General features: G+C 69.5%; 1 protein-coding gene across 3 annotated transcripts; it reads right to left on the bottom strand.

Annotated features, from left to right (window-relative positions):
* Positions 1 to 789: 789 nt before the first annotated feature.
* RTKN (rhotekin) lies at positions 790 to 15,163 on the bottom strand. Of its 3 annotated transcripts, XM_044428303.1 has the most exons (13): positions 15,014 to 15,163; positions 10,210 to 10,409; positions 8,754 to 8,815; positions 7,874 to 7,927; positions 7,131 to 7,248; positions 5,633 to 5,860; positions 5,452 to 5,546; positions 5,059 to 5,165; positions 4,622 to 4,759; positions 3,470 to 3,635; positions 2,468 to 2,572; positions 1,942 to 2,050; positions 1,603 to 1,687 (listed from the first exon to the last, which is right to left on the bottom strand). In XM_044428303.1, the coding sequence occupies exons 1-13, from the start codon at positions 15,083 to 15,085 to the stop codon at positions 1,681 to 1,683; spliced, it is 1,461 nt and encodes a 486-aa protein (XP_044284238.1). In that variant the 5' UTR covers positions 15,086 to 15,163; the 3' UTR covers positions 1,603 to 1,680. The 3 variants fall into 3 exon arrangements, with proteins under 3 accessions (XP_044284236.1, XP_044284237.1, XP_044284238.1); XM_044428301.1 differs by lacking the exon at positions 1,942 to 2,050 and having other exon boundaries at positions 790 to 1,687; XM_044428302.1 differs by lacking the exon at positions 1,942 to 2,050 and having other exon boundaries at positions 790 to 1,687; positions 4,622 to 4,756.
* Between the last annotated feature and the right edge of the window lie 165 nt (positions 15,164 to 15,328).

The following is a 15,328-nucleotide window of genomic DNA, read 5'->3' as shown; positions in this document are numbered from 1 at the left end:
CCCCCGAGGCCACCGCACAGCCGGCGCTCAGCACTCCTCGCTGCCCGCGGCAGCCCCCCCCCACAATAAAGCCCAAGCGGGCAGCCACGTTTGCAGCTCTCTGTGCCCAGGAGTGTGGAGGGGCCCTCTGGGTCCCAGCGGGATGCAGGGCAAGAGAGGGGGCCAGGTCCGGACACAGCGAGGCCCCCTCCTCACCAGAGGCAAGGGCGGTGGGGGCCGTGTGGGAAGGCAGAGGCCTCAGCACTCCCTGCCGTGCCCACCCCGGCTGCCGGAGAACGGCGCCCCCTGCTGGCTCGCCCAGCTGCGTGCCCCTGGTGCCGCCTCGCCTCACCTGACCTGCCCTGCCCTGCCCTTTCCAGCTTCCCCTGGGCACCGGGCTGCCGGTTTTGTCCTGGGCCATGCGCGCCTTGGCCCTGCCTGCAGCAAAGTCAGCGCCACGGAGGGTGGGCAGCCTGGGCAGATTCCCCCCCCCCCAGCAGGACCCTCCTGCCTCCTGGAAGCGCTCCCAGCAGGGGCGTCTCCTCCATCCGTAGGCTGGCCTGCGTGTGGCTGGAGGGGCCAGGCTGATGCAGCCGGGCGCCCCCCCCCGGCTCTTCCACTCCAGCCCTCCCACTGCAGACGCTCCCTGGCCGTGCCGCTTCCGGCGGGTGATCCAGGCTAACAGGCAGGGCAGCCTCCCCGAGAACCAGCACCGCAACCCGATACAAGGAGGGGGAGAGGGACCCTCGACACTCGGAACCCCCCCGCCCCCTGCCAAGCCCCCAGCCCCGCCTTGGACTGACACAGGCAGTGTTAAATACATTTTAATGTGCATGGAGGGGGCGGCCCACCCCTTGCCTCAGACAAGTGGGGAAGGGGCCGCGCATGACTGCCTGCCCACCCCACTGCCTCCTGCGCTGGCAAGAGGACGGCAGCTCCGGGAGATGGTTAGAGAAGCGGGGAGCGGGCCGAGAGGACGGGGGCCAGGCCTGGGAGGGGCGAGCGGGAGCCACCTGCTTCTGGGGCGCTCCGAAAGGCCCCACGCCACAAAGCCCGGAGCACTGCAGCCTCCCACCGAGGAGGAGGCGAGTCCAGGCGGCGCTTGGCCCCTCGCAGAGGCGGCCACTCCACTTGCGCCAGGGGCCGTCGTGGGCGGAGGCCCGGCTTCGGGGAGCATCCTGCAGGGCACGTCCGGCCCAGCCGCCTGCTGTGGGGCGGGGGCGCCCCCTCTCGGGGCCCTGCCTGCTGCGGGCACAGGATGGTCGGGCGACGGCTCCCGCCCTGGGAGGAAGGATCTCGCTGCGCAGTTGCCCTGCCGCTGCCCAGCCCCCTCAGACCTGGGACTGCAGCCACAGGTGTGGGTCGAATCTGGGCCGGCCGTGGGGCAGGGAGGGCCGCTCGAGCTCAGGGGTCGGGCTGCCGCTGCTGGAGGAGCCCGAGCTGGAGTGGGATGGCACACGGGCCCCAGGGCCCCGGAGGTCCGCGCGTCCCTTCAGTGCGCTGAGCTTGGCGTCCAGGGAGAGCGTGCGCGGCCGGCCCCGCGGGGCATGTGGGTGGCCGGGGCCGGGGCTGGCGCTGCTGTCGGTGTCGGACGCCGGGGCATGCACAGAGTCCTCGAAGAGTGAGAGCCATGCGGGGCAGCCCAGGCCAGAGACGCGCCGCGCCAGGATCTCCGTGACGGCCTCGATGTCGTCCGCGGGCTCAATAGCTGCGGGACAGAGACGCCGGGCTTACTGGGCCGCCGGGAGGGGGCGCCCCAAGCAGCTGCCGTGGCTCGGCCTCACGGGGCACCTCACTTCCTGGCCGCTCCCAGCAGAGCGCCCCCCCCGCGGAGCGTTACGTGGCCCGCGCCGAGGGCAGCATGCCCTGCCGGACCGCCCCCCGGCCCCTCCACCAGCCAGGCGCTGCAGCCCTCTGCTCCGGGGCGCCCAGGCCGCCTCCGCCCGCGCTGGGTTACGTCACCTGTCGCTGTAATATGAGGACAGCAGCGCCCGGATCTCCGCAGAGACGGCGTTGTCCTGCAACAGGAGCCCCTCGCAGGTGGGGGGCGGCCCCCCGGGGCCGGGGAGCGCTGGGGTGGGCAGGGAGGGCGAGACGGAGAGGAGGAGACAGAAGAGGAAGGCGTGCAGAGAGAGAGAGCAGCAGGAGAGCGCAGAGTTACAGACACTGACCGCGGGGTGGAGAGGGGCAGCGCGGGGGCCGTGGAGGGGGGCCGGGGCCTCGCAGACCCCAGGGCCGGGTGGCTGGGAGAGCAGCCGGAAAGGCCAGGGGGCCCTCGCGCCCCTTCCAGGCCATGCCGGGTTCAGAGAAGGCGGCCCGGTCGCCAGGCAGCCGGGGCAATTCCCCGAAGACGGGCCGTCCCGCGCCCCGCCTGGCGTGCACCCGCCCCTCCGCGCCCCGGCTGCAGGCGGCCAGCGCAGTGGCTCCGAGGCTGTTGCCGTGGTGGGCCCCGGGCCCCCTCGGCCCTGTGAGCCCCCCGGCCTCTTACCCATCTCGTGGTACAGGGAGCCCTGCCTGGGCAGCAGGGCCGGCGGCCGGCGCGGCGACGGCACCTCCACCTTCATGAGCTCGTCGCAGCAGTGCTTCCACTGGCCTGTGGGGAGGGGGCGGGCTGGGTGGGGGGCACGGGGGCTGCTCGCCCGAGGCCTGCGCCACCTGTGCTGCCGCCCACTTGCGGGGTGCAGCGTTGCCGAGCCGGGCCGCGCATGCAGGAAAGGCCCCCGCCCCCACCAGCGCCTGCACCCTCCAGGTCCCCTCGCCCAAGGCAGGGAGCCCCGCAGGAGCTGTGCCGGGCAGCGCGTCGAGGTCTGGGTGGGGGGTCCCTCCCTCCAAGAGGTCTGGGCCGTTCCAGGGTGCCCCCTCTGGGGGAACTGATAAGACTTGCAAAAATAGGGGGGCATATATGGGGTGAAGGGGGGCTGCCCCACCTTAAGCTCACCTGCGGAGCATTTAACCAAGTGCAGCAGGAGCTGCTGCTGGGGGAGTTCGGGGTATCCTGAGAGCAGGGCAGTGGGGGGCACCTGGCAGACGAGGGGGCACCCCGAGGAGTGGGGCTCTGGAGTAGCCCTGCCCCTATGGTGAAAACCTGGGGGGCTTGCCCCACGTTACTTAGCTGTGGGTAGCTGGCAGGGTAGAGGGGAGGGAAACGGTGGATTAGGCGCCACGAGGGGCCTGGGGTAGTCCCCCCCCAGCCCCCCCCCCGTCACCACAGGAGGAGCGGGTGCAAATCCCTTCAGAGGGCAGAGCAGGCCTCTCCTGCCAGACCCCATAAAGGACTCGGGCAGCACTCACGCACGCTTCTGCCTGCACGCAAGCGGCCCCCCCCCCGGCCCCCAGCCCCCCCCCCCCCCCCCCGGCCCCCCCCCCCCCCCCCCTCGGTTTCGCAACGTGCGGCGAGACGCACACCCCGAGCCCATGCCAGGAGCGCCTCCGTGCCCCCCCGCCTGCCCCCGCCCGGCCGGGACGCCGGCCCCGCTCCGCCCGTGCTCACTCATGTCGTAGAAGAGCTGCCAGAAGGCCTCCATCCAGCGCTGGGTCTCCACCCGGGACTCGGCCAGCAGCGTGTGGGTCACCTCCTCGCCCCCGTAGCGGTTCGTGACGGAGATGCTGTGCAGGCGGCTCTTGGGGTCCTTCTCGGTGGCCCGGATGCGGGTCTCCTGCGGGGAGGGGCCGTGTGTCCAGGCGAGCCCCGGCCACCCTGCCGGGTGGGAGGACGCCCCCACCTGCCCCCTGCGCCGCCCCGGCACGTGAAGGGCTGGCAGGGCAGCGGCCGGGCCTCGTGCCCCCGCGAGCCCTCCGCGCCAGGCGACCCCCAGCCACTACCCGCGTGGGCCTCACCAAAGTCCTCCCTGGCTGGCCGCTCGCGAATGGCCGCCGCCCCGTCAGGAGCCCCCTGCCGCCCGGGCCCCCCGCGTGTGCGGAGCGGAAGGGGCTTCCGCATGGCCGAGAGGCAGGGCTGGGGAGGCAGAGCAGTCCTCGCAGGGGGGGGTGCCTCCCTCCGGCCGTCAGCCCCACCGCCCGTCCTGCAAATGGCTGCGGGCCGGGAAGCAGCGAGGTGGGGGGACACTGACCGCATTGCACCGGTGGGGAGGGGGGACAGCCGGCGCCAGCCCCGGCCGCTGCTTTTCAGAAACTTGCAAGTGGCCACATCCGCTGCAGTGGGATTCCCAATGTCGGGGCCGAGTGCATGGGGCGTCCTGCTCTGCCCGCCTGGCCGCCCCGCATGCCGACGGCAGCCCATGCAGCGCGGCATGTGTCCCGCCACGGTGGCCCCGGCCCCTTCCCGAGGAGCGGGGCCCCGAGAAGCATCCTGCGGCAAGGCTGGCCGCACGTCCCACGGGGGTCCCTCGCGTGCCTTTTGGAGGCAACCCTGGAGCGCGGGTCTGGCAAGTGGCTATGGGGAAGCGCCCCCCGTGGTCTGGCTGCGCCCACTTCCGCACCGCGGGACCAGCAGGTGTGCAGTCGAGGGGCAGAGGCAGCCCCTGAGGCCTCTGGGGCCGCACGGGGCCAGGGATGGAGCAGGGCAGCGTGCGGGCGATGCAAAGGGCCCGCCCGAGGTCCGCGAGGACCTGGCGAGGGGGCGGCCCCGCGAGAGGTGGGGGCGGGAGACGCTCCCGCCCGGCTCGGGCTGCCAGCCACGCACCTTGTTGATGGCGATGGTGAGGGCCGGCTCCTCCTGGGCGTCCGCGTCCTGGGGGTGCCGGTAGCAGAAGAGGTTGGAGCCTCGCAGAAGGCAGAAGAGCCGCAACCAGCCCGGCGGCTCCCCCTGCTGCACTGACTGCTGGGAGAGGAAGCCGGGGTGGGGCGGCTGGCCGGGGCCCACTCAGCGCCCCCCCTCGGGCCTCGCCCTTTCCAGGGTCACCGCCTCGCCCTTTGGCAATCACCCCCAGGCGTCCCAGGAGGAGGCACCGTTGTGCAGCCCGGGACAGGCCCCCCTGCCCCCAGCCGCCGCATCCCGGCACAGGGGCACCCCAACGGTCCAGGCGGGAGCAACCCCGCGGCGGCGCCCAGGGGCCCCGTGCAGCCAGAGCCAGGGTCCTGCTTGGCAGCTGCCCTGCCGTGCCCCCGCGGAGCCCTTACCTGCACCTTCAGGAAGCCGCACATCAGCTGGTGGAGCAGGCAAGCGGGCTGGGCTGCCAGGCGGCAACAGAGGCTCCCGTAAAGAGGCAGCCAGAAGGAGCTCTCCTCTGGGGCAGAGGGAGAAAGGGGCTGCTCAGCCGCGGCAGCCAGGGGGCTGGGAGGACCAGGCGCAGCCCGAGCACAGCCAGGGGGAGAAGGCCCCGTGCCGCCAGCCGCGTGGCTGCAGCCCGGCAAAGCCCCGGCAGTGCCGCCACCGGCTCCGGAGAGGCTTCGCGCCGGGCCTGCGAGGCGGTCGGCAAAGCCCTCCCGCTGCAGCGGCAAGGGGAAGGGGCTCGCTTTCCTCCCGGCAGGGAGCCGTTCCGCCCTCGCCCCAAACAGCCCTGCCGCGCGTACCGTTGCCGGCGATGACCAGGTCGTGGGTGCGGAAGGCGTCCTGGACGTCGGCCAGGTGGAGGGAGGTGCCGGCCAGCAGCTGGTACTTGGGCCCCCTGCGAGGGAGGGCGCAGAGAGGGGCGTGTGAGAGGGGGCCGGGGCACGTGCGGGCCCGGGCGGGGGGCCGGGGGTGGGCACTCACGTGATGCTGGGGCCGGGCAGCAGCAGGGGGCTGCTCCCGCCATTGCTCACGGGGCTGCTGGGCGCCGCTCCTTCCAGGGCCGTCCGCACCCTCTTCCCGGACGAGCGCCCCAGCGAGCTGCTCAGGCGGCTGGCCAGCTTCTTGGGCGCATTGCCCAGCGCGGAGTCTTCCTCCAGGCTGGCGCTGTACAGCTCTATTTTCAGCTCGAAGTCCGGGCCGGCCTCCGTGCTGCGGGGGAGGGAGAGATCAGCCGCCACGGGAAGGCACGCCAGGCCACCTGGGCAGCAGGTGAGGGGGCGGCCTTCTGGCTGCAGAGCCGCGGACGGGCCGCCCGAGGGTGTGCCTGCCGCCCGGCGGAGAAGACACCTCGTGGGTCTGGAGTCCCACGGGGCCCCCAGCCGGAGCTGCCCAGCCGGCACAGCGTGGCTCCTCCAGGGCGAGCCGCAAGCGGGTGGAGTGGACACCCCGGCCGGACTAGTGGGGGCGACGCGCGAGCCTTCCCTGTGGCCACCCCACAGAGGCCCATCCCCGCCTGTCCTGAGCGCACTCCTGCCTGTCTCGGGAGGCACACTGCGGACGGGGGAAGTGACCTGCCAGGCGTCGGAGCCCCCCAGTGGAGCAACCCCTGGGAAGCGGCCACCGTCCTGACTAGCCGTGTTGGCAAGAAGCTGCCCCCGCCGGAAGCTGCGACACGGAGGCCCTCCCCTCCCCCAGTGCAAGCGGGCAGAGGGGCTCCGGCTCCCACCCCAGAGTGCTCCGCTGGCAGCCGGAGTCCTCAGGAGGGGCGGTGGTGGGAGTGTGGGGCGAGGTCGGGAAGAGCCGCTCTGTTCCCCACTTGGCCAGGAAGCCCCCTCCCTCTGGGTGACATGGGGGCAGTTGAGAGCTCTCGGCCCACATGACCACATGGAGTTGTGCAGATAACAGGGAATGACATCAGCTGCCCAGGTTCCTTGCAAGAGGGAAAAGGACGGATACAAATTCAGTGTCAGCAGCAGCAGCAGCAGCAGCAGCAGCAGCTGGAAAAAGCTACTTTGGAAGGTGCACGTTTATTCATTTGGTTGGTAGATTTAGACCCCATCTTTTTTCTTACAAAGAACTCAAAGCAGCTGACCGAATTCTCCTGCTGCTCTCAGTCTCATCCCCACAACAACAGCCGTCAGGCAGGCTGGGCTGAGTCTGGGGCTGCCCAAAGTCACCCGGCGGCTCCATGGCTGAGTGGGGATGGGAGGCCAGACTGCCATGCTCGTCACCACGATCCCGCACTGCGTTCTCATGCCCTGGGCATCCTGTCCCACGGGGCTTTTTCAGTACCCGTCTCCAATCCTCCCTGCTCTCCAAAGGCCCAGACCAGCCGAATTCGACTTCGAAAGCCAAGCTTTTGTGACAAGAATCAGTAGCAGGGCAGGGAGGATCACAGGAGCGTTTGCCCACCGACCGGTGGCTTCCAGAAGATCGCCTCCAGCGCCACAGCAAGGCGGCCGGGTGGGGACTGACTCACAAGAGGATCGTGCTCTCAAAGCAGATGTCCGCAAGCGTCCGGTCCACCAGCACCATCTCCGTGTCGTAGATTTCTGTGCCGATCCGCAGCAGGCAGAACACGGCACAGCGGTGCAGCTCTGGAAGGAGAGGGGCCGCTCAGCACTGCAGCCGGCCGTGCCTCTGCACTCCGCGGCTCTGCCCAGTGCGGCCTTGCAGGGCTGCTCGCAGCACAGTGACGGCCACCCGCCCCCCTCTGCTGGCGCTGCGGGTGTCCGGGAGCTCTGGGATTCACAGGCCGGGCCGGGCGGCGCAAGGGGCGGGCATGGGTCCCGGAAGGGCGAGCGCCCAGGGAGGGACGAGGAGCGGCTGTGTGGCGAAGCCCCGGAGGCGGCCCGGCCCAGGTCTTGCTCCCGGGAGGGCCTCCATCCTCAGCAGGCAAGCAAGACGTGGCGTGCGCGTCTCCTCGTTTACGCTTTCACGCCCTGCTTCTCCCTTTTACCGTCGAGCAGGGAGGCAACGCAGCACGAGTGGCAGGAGGGCCAGCGCGTCCTTACGGGCACCGCCAGTCCGTGCCACGCAAGTGTGCGCCTCCCTGCCAGCTCGCAGGGCCGGGCATGTCGCGGCCTCCGTCCCAGGGCCACTGGCGTGCATGAAGGCCGCGCGCGCGCAACCGCACCACTCTGCCGCATGTGGCCCAGGCGCGGTTGGAGGCACAGGCTGGAACCGGCCTCACTGCGCGAGAGACTGCCACCAAGGACATACCCCCCTTGTTCTTGAAGTATTCCGTGTCCTTCCACATCAGGGGAATCCGGAGATCTAAAAAAAAAAAGCCAGGGAAAGCTTGCCATCCCCTGAAGAGCACCGGTTACACAATCCACACTGACACAACTCCTATGTGTGCGCAACACAACCCTGAGAACACCCTGCAGGCCCTGATGCACCTGGGAGGAGGGCTTCGGAGTCGAACGTGCTGCAAAGCAGCCGTCCACGCAGCCACGGTCTCTCCCCTGCCGGTCCAGGCAGGACCGGGCGCTCTGGCTCCTGGCTCTGAGCTGTCGCTCTCTCCAGCTGCCGGCGCCCAGTTCCATGTGAACGGGAGACTTTGCTCGGGGCGGGACAGGCGTGAGTGCGCTTGATCTTTGGGTGTTTTCAACGGTACTGGAGGGAGCCCAGGTGGCAACGGCAGAGGTGCGTTGGGGTGAGGAGGGAAGCGGGCCTCCTCCAGCGATGAAGAACCAAGCAGGATGGCAGGCGCACCCAAAGGACGCATCCTGCTCTGAGCCATCAGCACCAGAAGCCGCACTCGAGAGCCACCGAACCGGACCTGCGGTTCCCCAAGTACCGATCCGGACCGATCCGGACCTGTCCCCCGAAATGGCTTGGCACCCGCCTCTGCACACAGATCGGCTCGCTGCACTTATCCGTGCGCCGCGCTTGGATTGCTGCAACGCGCTGGTTGTGGGGTGCCGACGCAGCTCCAGACGCCCGCTGCCCAAGAGCGTCTTCCAGGGACAACTCGGCACTGTCACTGGCGAAGCTCCTCCTGCTCCGGTTTTGGGACCAGCGTGGCTTCTGCCCCACAACACAAGCGGGGCTTGAGTCGGCCGTGCCTGTCCCAGCCAGCCGGTCGGTGCGTTCTCACCTGAGATGCAGACTCTGCCCCGACACGGCAAGCGGTCATCCAAGGGACCGGCATCCGAAGGGCTGCATGGGGGGGGGGGGGCAGAAGGCAGAAGCAGCAACAAGAAAAGCAACAACAGGACCTTACTCAAAGGTCTTCTGAAAAGGCCGAAGCTTCAGCGAGCATCACAGGAAAGAAACAGGATGACTGTGCGGACGGAATGACTCTGTGTGGACGTGCCTGTTGGACGCCACAGCCCTGCAAGCCGCCTTCAGGCCGAAAGGAGGGGCAGCTCTCTGGGGTCACTGTGCAGCCGCAGCCCAGCATCCCCGTCGGGGCGGAGCTGGCCAAGCAGACCGCGGGGCCCGCTCCGGGGGCCACGAGGGGGGCCGGGGCAGCCGCATCGTGCCCGCCACGCCGTTCAGGGCGACACGACTCTGCCGGCTACCGGCACGGCCACCGAGTCGCTCTGGGAGCAGCGCGAGCCACACTCGGTCGCGTGGGTCCACCGCCCGGCCTTCGCTCAGCTGCCCCATGGCAGCCAAAACTGGGCCAGGCGTGTGGTCTGGGGGCGCAGCGGCCCGGGAGTTCTGAGCGCTCCTTATCTGGTAGCAGCACGCCTTATTCTGAGACCACTAGCTCCGACAGCTATGTAATTTGCTCTTTACAGTGTACAATGTACGCAGCCGTGGGTGTTATTGCTTTAGTCCTTCCACTTTATAATGGCTCTTATAAAGCCATATTAGCATTTTTGTGCTGTATATGTACGGGTATTTTATGTAAATGTGCCGCCCGTTCCACAGCGCCTTGTGACGGCCGAGAGATGTGATGGTCCAGATGGCAGCCCTCCAGGCTCTTTGCCAGCGCAAAGCCATGCACAGAGGACCTGATCCGGCTCAGGCTGGCAGGGAAGGGGGTGCCCTGAGCCACTCTGCCTGGCCGGGCCGCAGAAGGACCCCTGGGAAGATGCTCTCAGAAGGCACCAGAACACCGTGCGGCCAGATCAGGGCCCTCGTTTCTACAAGGGGCATTCAGAGCAGCCAGCAAAGTGCAGGCAGGGAATAAACCTCCATTCTAAGGAAACGCCAGCATGCGAGCAGGGCTGTTACAACGAGCTAACCCAGCAGAGGCAAGGCTCAGCCCAACAAGCCCGAATTCAAAAACAGCAGCACGGCGAAGGGGACAGTGTTCAGGGACGAGCCCCCTCTGACCTTCCAGACTTTGAGGGACACTCCAGCCCGGCCCTTTCCCATCTTCTGCATATTCACAGACACCCAACCCCTCCTTGGAACTCCCTACAGTTACTCTCCCCAGGTTCTTCCACCACAGCCAGACCTGACATGCTCCTGAGCACGTGCAGAGTGCTCGCCCCTAGCAGAGTGCCTTGCCACGAGACCAACGGCTCCCGGCAGGGCACAGGCCCGGCACCCCTCCTCCGGGTCTCCCCGGCGGCCCGCCCCCACACCGCTGCACTCACCGGCGGGCCATGCGCTGCATGACCTGCGCCTCCTTCATGCGCTGCAGCTCCGCCATGTAGGCCAGGATGCGGCTGTTGCAGACCAGCAGGCTCTTGGTGACCTCCAGCGCCTGCTGGCGGCGGGTGCAGGCGGCCAGCAGCTTGCATGCCCCTTCGCGCATGCGGATCTCGTGGTCGATCTTCTTCTGGATGTCCGTGCCCTGCGGGGAGACGGGCATGTGTGAAGGGCGCTGGGCGGGGCGGGGGCCTGGGGGGCTCCGGGAGATGCAGCAGGAGCGTGTGCGGCCGCTCCTGCTGGGGGAATGGGCAGCCCCAGGCGGCCTGGGGGGCACTCAGAAGAAACGGGGGGCCCTGCTGCGTCTGGCTGCAGAAACGCAGGGTGGGGAGCCTGCCGGCCGGCCGGCCCAGGCCTCGGAGCCGAGCGCCTTTTAAGCCATGGCACAGCCCTGTCTGTTCGCAGCTGGACTCCGGAAAAGGGATGTTTGAAGGTGGGTGCACTGAGCATGTGCGGAAGGCTCTCGCTCGCTCATCCCTCTGTCCCGGGAAAGGCCTTCCGGTGGGACCGGCCCCCTCCTGCCTGCTGCCTCCACCCCCGTCCTCTCAGCTGGGCCAGGAGGGCACAGCTGCCCCTGCCTGGGGAACTCGGTTTCCTCTGGGGCTGCGTTCCAGTGGTGGCAGAAGCACCCCCGAACCAGCGCATTTTCGCTTCATGTATGCATTTATTTCACCGCTCTGCTGTAACTGAGCCCTGGAAAAATTTGCACCTGCACCTGGACGGCCCCAGTGAGCGATGCCTGGAGGCGGGGAAGGACCCCCTGGGCCCGAGGCTTCGCACCCCTTAATTCCGCCTCAAAACTGCCCTGCAGAGCTCAGGGGCTTTGGATTAGAACCATATTAAATGCCGGAAAGATGCAGAGCAGCCTCCCCTTGCCAATATCCTATGGAACACGTGGAGGAGAAGAGTCGGAGTCCCAGCATCCACAGCTCCCCACCAGGGGAACATGGCTCCCAGCAATAACAAGCTCCAGAGCACACCTCTGCAACCTGGTCCGGAAAGCCACTGTTCAAGGCAAGACCCAATCTGGAACGGAGCAAGCGGCCACCCCTCCCTTCGGAAAAGATGCATCGGAGCATGTGCAAAGCGCATCCTCCTTTCCCGGAGCAAGACCCGTGCTGGTGGCAGGCGCTCCCCTTCCGCACAAGCTGCAGCAGAGGGGCGCGAGGGGTGGAGGGACCCTCACCCGCTTCTGAGCGCAAAGTGACGCTGGGCATGGCCAGGGGCTGCCTGCCCCGGCGTGGCGGCTCCCGTGGCCACCTGAGCGGGACACAGCCACAGATGCCCACCAAGGGGGCTCTGCGTACATCCCAAAGAGCCCCCCCCCCGCAGCAACCCCAGCCAGGCCGCAGGTCCCACCCTCGTGCGAAATGATCGTGCGAGAGCACGTGCAGACTGTGCCCCCACATACACTGTCAGCCTGCAGAACCACCTGGGGATCGGGGAGAAAAGCTTGGGGGCACGGGGGCCGCGTCCACAGAGCGCTGCAGCCCTGCCGACCCCCCTCGAGCAGCACACGCAGCCGGGCCCGGCGCTCCTTCTGCAGAGATCAGGGGCCGGCGGACAGCCTCCGTGGGCTCCGAGCCCCTCGCCAGCCAGTGCCCCCTCCCTCGCCGCCCCGGGGGCTGGGGGCTCCCCGCCACACGCACCTGCGCAACCCGCCCGCTCTCCAGGCTCCCGGCGCCGCTGCCCGAGCTGCCCATGGCCGCAGCTGGCCGGCCGGGGGCGGGGGTCTGGCGGGTGTGGGGCGCCCGGCCCCAGCAAGACGCGGACGGCGGCTGAGTGGGACGGGCGCGAGGCGAGGCGAGGCGGCCTGGCGGGGGCCGCACCGGCAGCAGCGGGTGGGTGAGGAAGCGAGCGAGCGAGCGAGCGAGCAAGCGCGGTGCTGACATCACCGGCCGCCTGAAATAGCTCAGCCGGGGAGGGTGCAGCGGCACGGCCCCCGCTCCTCAGAGCCAGCGGTGAGGGGGTCGTGGCCCCCCCACAGCTGCGCTGGGGAGCTCCTCCTTCCGCGGGGGCATCTCGGCTGCCTCCCAGCCACCGGGGGCTCTCTGGGTCCAGCCCAGGGGAGGCTTGGACCCCCCCCAGTGCAGCCCCCGCCGGGGGGGGGGCAGCCTGCGGATTCGGGCGGGAGCTGCCTGTGAGGGGCTCCCCAAGCCCGGGAAGGGAATCCCCCCTCTGACAGGGCGAGGAGCTTCCCTCACCCAGGCAGGAGGCAGGAGACCACGGCCAGAAAGCTTCCGCGATCGGGAAGCATGGAAATTAACCAAGATAAATGAAAGCATAACATGGAGCATGAACGAAGGGCACGGCACGGGGTGTGGAGGAGCCCCCTGCGGATGAGGCATGCGACTGCCCCGTTGCCCCTCCCCGGCTGGGGCCTTTGGGCCTTCCAGGAGATCATGCTGAGATGCTGAGGCTCCTGGGGGCAGCAGTGGGGGGACCCTGGAAGGGGCGCAAGGCCTCCGGCCTCCACCACGCAGCTTAAACTGAGCCCGGATTCTGTGCCTTCAGTGCTAACATGAAATAAAAACCAGAGTGCCCCTGAGCATAGGCAAAGTGCCATTCCTTCCACCCCCCGACCATTAAACGTGCCCAAGATGCCCTGGGATGAGGCAGTCGGCCTCCCCAGGAAGCAGAGCTGGGGGGCAGTGGGCTGGAGGGCTGCCCCCTTGGCCTGTGTCCGTTTGCAGGCCTTCCTGCCTCCCTGCCTGTCCTGGCCACGTCCTTCGCAGCTCATGGCGGCCTCCACGCTCAGCAGGCCCACGTGTCCCAAGCTAAGCCCTGGCTCGGGAAGAGCGTCCCCTCGGGGCATGGTGCTCTGGCCCCACGGCAGCTCTCCCACAGCAGGGGCTGCCCTGGAGCGGCACAGCCCCAGCCCCAGCCTCTTCGTGCTCCACCCTGGTGGGAGGGGCAGGCCTGTTCCCTGGGGCCTCTCCGTGGCGCCCCGCGTGGAGGGGGTCCTCGCGCCACAGCCCATGGGCAGCGCACGAAGGGTGGCCCCACCGCGACGGAGGGGCTCCTCCAATCGCCCTGCCGGCATGCAGACGGGAGGCCGGGGGGGAGGGGCGCTGAGGGCTGCCTGCTGACTGGCGCCCCTGGCCTGGGGCGCCTGCCCCTCTGATGCCCCTGCACGGCATGCGGGGACCCTGCCCAAGCTGGCTCCCCACCTCACCTCACCTCACCTGCCCAGCCCAGCCCCCAGGGGGCCCTCCCAGGACACCGAGCAGGCCGGGCTCCTCCCCTGGCCAGGGCAGCTCTGTGCTGCAGCTGCGCCCCAGGGCCCCGGCAGCCTCTGCCTGCCCGAGCCGTGTGGGGCCAGAGGGCTCTCTGAGAGTGCGACACCCGCTTGGCGGCCCTCTGCAATCTTGCACGCGATCCCCAGTGACCAGAAGGGACCAGCAGTCCAGCAGGCGCAATCCGAGGGGGAGCAGGGCCCCCCCCAGAGGCCCCAGACAAGCCACCTGGCTTCCCCCACATGTGCCGCCACTGCAGGCCGGCGGGGCCCCAGGGTCCCTGCGGGCTTCTCGGTCAGTCGCCTGGTCCAGGGGCACCCCCAGCCTGCCAAGGAGCAGCTGCAGGAGGGGCACCTCGCCGGGCCACTTCATTCCACTGCTGGGGCTGGCCCCACTCCAAACGCCCACATGGGCACCAGGGCCGCGGGAAGGCTCTGGCAGGAAGCCCTCATTGTTCGGCCTCAGCCAGGGAAAGTCGAAGGCAGAAGAAGGCAAGGGAGACCGAGCAAGAGATGGGCCGACTCCATCGGGGACGCTGCAGCCCCCCCACTTAGAGCCACTGCGCAGGGGTGGCGTGGGCGGGTCATTTGGGGGCTTCCATTCATGGGGTCGCCACAAGTCGCGACAGCACGGAGCGGCAGCGTCGAAGGGGACGCCGCGACCGGGTGGCCCCGCAGCTCCCCTTCCGCGCAGCGGGCAAGCAGAACCGGGGCACTGTGATGCACGTCCCGCTTCTCTGGACGTGCACAAAGCCGCCACACGCAAAGCCGCCGACTGGAATGTCAGGCTAAGTGGCGGCGCCAGCACCCTTCCCGGGGAGCCACGGGGCAAATGTGGAGCCCCCAAAGAACCACGGAAACGGAACAGCCTGAAACGCAGCCCCAGACGGTGCTCGGGACGCTCCCATGGCCCCAGCACCAGAGCGGAAAGGCCCCGGGTGCCCCGGGAGTGTGGAGGGGCTTCTCCAGGCTGAGCGTGCACGGGGGGCACCCCAGAACGCTTGCCGATGTCTCTGACGGGGGCAGGGCGCTGGGAGCACCGCAGAGGGACTGTGCCCACGACAGCGCCACGCGCTCGCCTCGGGTCCCCTGCCACGCTGCCAGTTGGCCCGGGCCACTCAAGCTCCCCGGCCACAGGGGGCAGCCATGCTTGTGCCTGCTGTGGCCCCCACCCTTCCGATGGGGAGGACGGCTGCCTCCCTCGCCCGCTGCTGGGCACCCGGCAGCCGGCGGAGGCAGACGCTCCGGAGGCCCGTGGTGGGTGAGCCAGCGGTTCTCCTTCACCCAGCCAAAGCAGGCTGCCCCAGCGGAGGCAAGTCTGGGGGCTCACAGGGTGCCGGCCACGGTGAGGGTGGCCGCTGGACGAAGCGCTCTGCGCCACCGGGAAGCCTGCTGCCTTCGACTCCCCTCAGGGGACCCAGCAGGGCAACCGGGGCTCGTGGCCCAGCGCCCACTCCCCCGCCTGCAAGGCGCCAGCGCCTGGGGGCCGCCGGAAGGCGGGCCGCAGGTGTTACCTCGAGGCTGAGCGCGATCTGCCTGATGTAGAGCATGTTCAGGTCCTCCAGGATGCGCAGCTTGTCCTGCATCTCGGCGAGGCTCCGCGGCGGCTGTGCACGCGGCTACTGCTCCGCGGGGGCCGGGCCAGGGGCCCCCTGCCGGGCCCCCATCTGGCGCCCGCTCCGCCGGACGGACGCCTGGGCTCTTCTGCGCGGGAAGCCGAGCCAGCGCCGGCGGCGGCGGCGGCGGCGGGGGGGGCGCGAGCCGGCGCGGGGCGGGCGTGCCGCTCCGTCAGCAGATTCCGCGCCCCCGGCCCAGCTGCGGAGAGAAGA

This window comes from Varanus komodoensis, unplaced genomic scaffold (genome assembly GCF_004798865.1).
Source record: "Varanus komodoensis strain SLA01 unplaced genomic scaffold, ASM479886v1 scaffold2, whole genome shotgun sequence".
In the NCBI taxonomy this organism is placed as follows: domain Eukaryota; kingdom Metazoa; phylum Chordata; class Lepidosauria; order Squamata; family Varanidae; genus Varanus; species Varanus komodoensis.
This window is presented reverse-complemented; position numbering and strand designations above follow the sequence as displayed.

What these genes read in the sequence shown, in the direction of transcription:
- RTKN (XM_044428301.1), bottom strand. Translation starts at nt 15,085, where the DNA reads ATGCAGGACAAGCTGCGCATCCTGGAGGACCTGAACATGCTCTACATC. An exon ending in AGATCGCGCTCAGCCTCGAG is followed by an intron (nt 10,410 to 15,013) that starts GTAACACCTGCG and finishes GTCTCCCCGCAG; the next exon opens with GGCACGGACATCCAGAAGAA. An exon ending in TTTGAGAGCACGATCCTCTT is followed by an intron (nt 5,861 to 7,130) that starts GTGAGTCAGTCC and finishes CCTCCCCCGCAG; the next exon opens with CACGGAGGCCGGCCCGGACT.